This window comes from Triticum aestivum, chromosome 2B (assembly GCF_018294505.1).
Source record: "Triticum aestivum cultivar Chinese Spring chromosome 2B, IWGSC CS RefSeq v2.1, whole genome shotgun sequence".
NCBI classification, from domain to species: domain Eukaryota; kingdom Viridiplantae; phylum Streptophyta; class Magnoliopsida; order Poales; family Poaceae; genus Triticum; species Triticum aestivum.
In genome coordinates, this window is record NC_057798.1 from 739,718,214 (window position 1) to 739,724,909 (window position 6,696).

The window sequence follows — 6,696 nt, forward strand, 5'->3', positions numbered from 1 at the left end:
TGGAGACTATTCACCAACTGCTCCGTTAGGAGTAGAGAAAATCGATTGATTTAGATAAGTTAGGAAATTTAGATTCAAATCTATTATTTGTTTCTTAAAAATTTGTTATTTGTTTCCTATGACAAATTGAACCAATAAAAGAAATCAATTGATATGAATAATTTAAGGAATTTAGATCCGTGATTTGTTATACGTTAGGAAAGTCCTGGTTGTAATAAAGAGTGGAGAGAAAAATAAATCGATGGACCAGGATGGGAGGGGGTGGTGGGAGGAGAGACGAAAAAACCAACGAAAATAAACCGTGGAGACTATTCACCGACTGCTCCATTAGGGCATCTCCAGCCGTTGGCCCCCCAGGAGGGGCAAAAAACCGCCCCCTGGGGGCGCACCGGCGCTAAACCGCGCACTGGGGGCGTGATGTCCCCCAGTCGCGGCGCCCACGGTTAGTCAAAAAAGTCAAACACGGCGCAAAAACGACTCAAATTTAACGCAAACATCGGCGAGTTCATTCAAACTTAAACATATTTTACAAAAAAAGAAAAAAAACTACGCGGGCTACCCCCGCCGTCTCCCTCGCCGCCCGCCGTCTCCCTCGCCGCCTGCCCACGCGGTTCTACATGCCGAGGAGGCGGTAGAACTGCGTGTAGTCACCGCCGTCGTCGTCATCACCGTCGTCGTCGTCGTCGCCGCCTCCGCCGTCCCTGCTGCATCCCTCCCCCGGTTGGCGCGGCGGGTTGGACGGTCCGGGGGCGTCGTCGTCGTCGCTGTCCAGGACCACGACGCCGTGCTCGTCCTCGCGCCCACGCTTGCGGGCGGCGATCTCCTCCAGGGCCCGGTGCTGCCGGACCATCTCGTCGCGGAGGTAGTCGTCCCGCGCCCACCGCATGGCGTCCTCGTCGGAGAAGCCGCGCCGGGCTATCTCCTCGTACTCCGCGGGGAGGACGGGCTCCAGCTTGGGCTCGGCGAGGACGAAGCGGCCGGTTGGTGGAGAGGCGTTGGCGCCGCCGGAGCTGCGGGTGCACGCGCTCACCGGCGTGTCCTGGGGCTCCGGCTTGACAGGGCGGAGGCAGGGCGAGCCGCCGGACGAGGAGGAGGACCCCCCCGGTCTCCATGCGCCTCGGGGTCCATGAGCTTCCCCGGCGGCGTGAGAAGGAAGGGGGAGCGGGGTACTCCAGGCGTGGCGTGTTGCCGCCCTCGATGTGCTCGAGGATAGCCTTCAACGTGCGCTCGGGCACGCCCCACCACAGATGCCGGCCGGCGGCGTTGAGCCTGCTGGAGGGCACGATGCCGTTGGTGGCCTCGAGCTGCTCGGCCTGATGGCGGCGGAAGTACGGTTCCCAGAGCGGGCTGTCGGGGACGTACCGTGGCGCCTTCCTCGCCGCACGCGGCAGGTTCGAGCGGATGCGTGCGATCTCCGCACGCCGTGCCGCGCCGGTCGGTACCGTGGGCACCGGCACGCCGCCTGCGCTGATCCTCCACGTCCCGGGCACCCGCATGTCCGGCGGGACCGGGTACTCGGCCTCGTAAAGGAGGCGAGCCTCGTCTTCGTGAAGATGGCGGCGGCCGAAGCCGTTCGCCGCCGCGCCGTCGCTTGGGAAGCGCTCGGCCATGGCTGTGAACTGGGGACGGCGAAAGAGAGGAGAGGAGAGGGAGGAAACGACGGCGGCGGGAGAGTGTGAGTCGCCGAGTGCGCCGGGGCGCTTCATATATAGGCCAAGGCGCGTGTGTCACAGTGTGTACGCGTGGCGGGCGAGGGAGGGCGAGGGACGCGCGTCGTCCGGTCTTCACTGCGCCGCCCGTGAGGCATCAATGGTGCAGGCTGACCGGCGCGGCAGCTTTGGCATTGATTCGCCGCGGGAAACGAGGCGATGAGGACGAGAAGGGCCGAGAAGAGAGCCGTGTCGCTGACGCGGCGGGCCCGCGGCTTTTTCGCGCCAAAACAGTTCGCCCGGCGCCCCCGGGCGCCCCCCGGCGCGCCGGGTTCGGGCTGGGTCCGCCGGCGCTGTTTTCGGCCCAAGCCGGCGAAAATCGGGCTCCTGGGGGCGCGACTGGGCCGTTTTTTCAGCGCCGGCGCGAAAAAAACGCCTGGGGAGGCCTTCCTGGGGCGCGGCTGGAGATGCCCTTAGGAGTAGATATAAAAATGTACAAAGACAGACGCTCACATACACACGTATGCTCAGTCATATGAATTACGCGCGCACGCCATATCCCTATGAGAAGTCTTGAAAAATAGACAAATATGAGTTGGTAGTCAAATCAATTCAATTGTTAGCCAATTATAGTGTAAAAATATAGTACTATATTTGTTAGCTAATTTTCTAGTTTGCCTAAATATTAGCAAACCAAGCAGCGTCGAGCGCTCGCTGTCAAAACGAAAAAAAAAGGAGCGTCGAGCGCTCAATTGCAAATTGCAAATTCTCAATCGATCAACGCGGCGCGTTCACCAAACCACGCGGCTGGGCAGAACACACCCACTGAACCGTGGGCCCCGCGTGTCAGCTTCACCTCGCCAAAACCACCAATCCCCAAACCACACGGTGTCGTAGCACCCAAACCACCTCCCACTCCTCTCTCCCCTACCCCTCGCTCCATCGCCCCGCCGCCGCCGCCACCGGCGACGGCGACCCCGATGGGCGCCACCACCTCCGTCCTCTCTCTCCCCGTGGCCGCCTCCTTCCCTGGCGCGGCCACCGCTATCGCGGGCGCCGCCGGCTGCTTCGCCCTCGGCTACTTCCTCGCCCTCGCCCGCTTCCCCATCCACGCCGCCGCCGCCCCCGACTCTGGCGACGACGATTCCGAGGACGACTCGGACGAAGATGATGACGAAAATTCCGGCCGCGCCCGGCCGGCGAAGCGAGCCGCCGGGCGGAAGCGGACCGGGCTCAGGCTGCTGTTCTGGTCCCGAAACGTGGTGACCAAGTCCGACTCCGCCAGGGAAGCCGAGAGGGCGCAGGTCCAGACCGCCTCCGCCCCCCTGGAGATCGAAAACCTCGCCAAGATAATAGAGGATTTCAAGATGGTATTGGAGTTTCTAGCCAACGCTTCGTCCCTTTACTCGGTTTTGGGCGTTTTTCATGTTGGGGGGAGAATGGGAAATTACTCGGTTGATTTTGTTGCTGGTGCAGGTGCTTGTGGTGAGAAACGACCTGAAGATGGGAAAGGGGAAAATCGCTGCGCAATGCAGGTAACACATTTCAGTATCAGGATTGGCTAAGAATAGAAACTTACTAGATGGGGAACCGATGTCGATGGTTAACACAGAGTGATGAAATGGTCAGTGTATCATGTTGTTAAGAGTTGATGTCTAGTTAAGTGTGCCCATGTTTGCAACAGGAGATATTGGGCTGACATACCTATTTGGCACTTTAGATTGTTGTTAGAGCTGATCATGACACATTTTTATGAGCTCAAACTGAACAAGGATTATAACGTAGACAAAATTTTCCTTTCTGTCAATATGGGTGTTTTTCTGGAATGAAAGCAGTTGCACACACGAATTGGTCATGCCAAAGCCATGTGGCAATCTGTTATTTTTCTTCCTGCTAGTTTTCTATGAACGTGTGTCTGCTAAGTGCTAATGGTACGTGTCATGCCCTTAGAATTATCCTGCAGCTGTAGCACACAATTCATGACTGCGATCGGTATTCTTCACATCTTACTCTTATCTTATGTAAAAATAATTGTTGGGGTGTAGGGTGTGATGGAATGGAAGACTATTTTGGTTTGGCCTGATGCCCAAACCAGGTAGCTGCCTCACTTAATTCCAAATTCGCAATTGCCATTTGTTTTGAAAAATAGATGGCAGTATTTTCCATAACACTTGAGCCAGCTGGCATTCTTCATCCAGGACGATCAGTCGATCACCTGTATTCGGTCCTCCCAAAAACAAAGGCAAATTTTATTATGGTTGCATAAATGCTTATTGCAGTAGAACTTTTGCAATGCCCAGATGTTGATCTTTGTACTCATGCCAACCAGCCAATATATTTTCTGTCAGATTTCATTGACCAGACAGCAAGGGAGCACTCTAGTTACCAAAGCAACTTGTTGTCAACCCTTATGATGGCATTCACCAATCCGCATTATGACTACTCGTCTATAACTAGAAACAGTTAACCTAACATGCTAACACTAGTTGGTTGTTTGAACTCAGCAAGATTATTCAACATATTTGAGCATTGGCAGATGTGCTGCAGAAATGATATTCAGTTAATCGCAGTCTTACATTTGTTTTGGCAAGGAAGCATGTGGAGCATCTCAACTACGGAAGCATGCATATCTTTGCTTCCGAGTGTGTAAATGATCAGTTTTAGAAGTGGATGAGTTATCACGCTTTATTGTACTACGTTTTCATTATTTTTAGCGTATGGGAGTGGTGTGCCTAATTATGGTTGTTTCTTTCCTCTTTTCTGTTTGCTCAGCCATGCAACACTGGGCTTGTTTAAGAAACTCCAACAGAGAGCACCAAAGTCATTACGAAGGTATCATTATCAGTAGCTACTTCTGCTGTTCGTCCTAGTGTGGCACAGAGATGGTAAAAAGGAAAGAAAATTCATTTACTCTTCATTTACTCTTTTGCAGATGGGAGAGGTGTGGTCAAGTCAAGGTGGTTGTGAAAGTAGAAAGCGAGGAAGATATGCTGGTTTTACAAGTAAGTATTCTGCCTTGTTGGGCACTGGCACATTAATTTCGAAAGTACCTTGGGGTTATCTAGAGATAGTAACCCAGAGAAAAAGGCGCATGGACAAAAGCAGTCATTTAATATTTTGCTCTTATCAGATAACATTTAGTAATAAAAAGCTTCTTTTAAAGAGTTCTCAGAGGAATTAAAATAGCAGAAATATTAATGAGAAACTGGACATTTTGTAGGTGAATATGTCCTGGCCTGAAATAGCTGCAATAATTTATTCCTTCCCCCATATTTTAGAAAAAAAAGGAAACATTTGATTCTTACTTGGCCTTATCCTCCGGTTTCTCTTTGTAGATAAATCATTTGGTTAATCTCTTACTGTATTTAAAACGAAATGAACTTATCATTTGGAACAGTGTTATTTTTGTCCCATCACATTTAAGCCAACTTTTGGGTGCAGGGGAGAGCAAAATCTATGAATCTGCCAACTCACATTACCATTGATGCTGGAAGGACACAGATTGCACCTAGTGAGTTATTTAATCTTCATCTACACACATCCAGTTCAATTCTGTCTGTTTATGTCTTGATAAATTGATTTATTTTTGTCTTGCGATCCTGTAGATTCCAGAACAGTCATGGCTATTCTTGGTAAGTTACATGCATGATTTTCACAGTGTATCATATTTTTCAGAATTTGCGGGCTTGTAGTGAGCCGATATCCCGCTGCTGATTGTACTGTTTCATTTGAGCAGGGCCGGCTGACATGGTAGACGATGTCACTGGTGGTCTGAAGCTCTTATGACATGACTTCAACATCCTCAAACATACGAGTTAAAAGAGCAATGCTGGAATTTCGCAAGCTATGATACTTCCACTGGTCTCCTGCTGAAGAATGAGCCTTGGCTTTGTTGGTTTACTTGATATCGTTCTTCCAGGATTTGTTCGGAAGGAGGTTTTGTCCACTTTTTACTTGTATCGACGACTGCTGTCTTTGGAGACCTCTGATTTAAGTAAATTTTCACTGGATTTGGGGCTGAGTAGTTAATGAACCGTTCATTCCATCTGTAGCATACAAATCTGAAAAAGGATAAATGTGGTGTTTCCCTTCCATGAACTATCTGAACTCCTTCATCGAAACAAAAAACGGAAAAAGAAAAACTATCTGAACTCTCTTGTCTGATTTTGCACACTGGATGCAAGCCTGGATTAATTCCACATTTTTCTTCGTTAACTCGGAGTTTAGCCGGGCATTTTGCTTGCAATAGAATAAAAACCGTTCCATCCAACTGGTTCTCAACATCACTCTGATGTAACAAAATGGTTACAACACATGGAAGTAGTAGATCACAATCGTACTTATACTGAAAATAAAGAGGGTACAATACAATACAATGGTGTTAATCAATACACCACCATACACGTACGTTCATACAGATACAACGATTTGCTGCAGCAGCGACTCGGAGCCGCTTTGCTGGATGGATATATAACAAATATAATCGCGAATTCGTGATTTCTGGCGAAGCTATAACATGGTCAGACAGCAGCACAGGATGACATTCTTCTTCATTAATTTCAACGAGATTGCATCCATCAGATGCTCTGCGGCCTGCCGTTCCGGCTGAAGATCCGGTTGAGGATGGCCGCCAGCCTGACGCCGCCCTGAGCGATCCTCTTCTCAACGACCGGCAGCGCCGCGGAGTAGTACTCATCTGCAGTTCAGTTTCAACAAAGGTCTCATCGCGCTCGTTCCAAAGGAATGATAATTGTAGTCTTATTGATTGATCTCGTACAGTAGAGTACCTCCTAAGGTGGAGTCCTGCTTGACGCCCTTGTACGCGTCGCAGGCGAGCGCCGCACTCTCCTGAGCGTACCTGCACTCATTTCAAGCCGTCAGCCTCTGAACATGTATCCAGTTTTGCAGCTGGAATGGATCATGGTGATGACTGGTGAGCCTACTTGTCAGCGCAGGTGGTCTTGGTTTTGCTGCGGCACGCCTCCCACTGCTTCTCCTCGCCGGACCAGTCCTTCTGCAAGAGATGAGCATAATCACAACTTACTCA

General features: G+C 50.8%; 2 protein-coding genes across 2 annotated transcripts in view; one reads left to right on the top strand and one right to left on the bottom strand.

The window, feature by feature from the left end:
* The first annotated feature begins 2,527 nt into the window (after positions 1-2,527).
* On the top strand, positions 2,528-5,747 carry LOC123047067 (peptidyl-tRNA hydrolase 2, mitochondrial). Its single transcript, XM_044470562.1, has 7 exons — positions 2,528-3,019; positions 3,126-3,184; positions 4,422-4,481; positions 4,582-4,651; positions 5,091-5,160; positions 5,255-5,281; positions 5,386-5,747. Exons 1-7 carry the CDS (start codon positions 2,630-2,632, stop codon positions 5,433-5,435), a joined length of 726 nt encoding a protein of 241 aa, XP_044326497.1. The 5' UTR covers positions 2,528-2,629; the 3' UTR covers positions 5,436-5,747.
* Positions 5,748-5,970: 223 nt separating this feature from the next.
* Positions 5,971-6,696, bottom strand: part of LOC123047068 (endonuclease 4-like) — a 5,254-nt gene continuing 4,528 nt past the window's right edge. Inside the window, exons 6-8 of the mRNA XM_044470563.1 lie at positions 6,593-6,686; positions 6,437-6,507; positions 5,971-6,345 (exon numbers count right to left, since the gene is read on the bottom strand). Coding sequence (XP_044326498.1) covers positions 6,227-6,345; positions 6,437-6,507; positions 6,593-6,686 — 284 coding nt within the window. The 3' untranslated portion in view covers positions 5,971-6,226. The remainder of the gene's footprint in view (positions 6,346-6,436; positions 6,508-6,592; positions 6,687-6,696) is intronic.

Bases quoted from the DNA above. Each gene is read 5' to 3' on its own strand.
- LOC123047067 (XM_044470562.1), top strand. From the start codon at position 2,630: ATGGGCGCCACCACCTCCGTCCTCTCTCTCCCCGTGGCCGCCTCCTTC. The intron at 4,482-4,581 runs GTATCATTATCA...ACTCTTTTGCAG, and splicing joins GCACCAAAGTCATTACGAAG to ATGGGAGAGGTGTGGTCAAG. The intron at 5,282-5,385 runs GTAAGTTACATG...TCATTTGAGCAG, and splicing joins AACAGTCATGGCTATTCTTG to GGCCGGCTGACATGGTAGAC.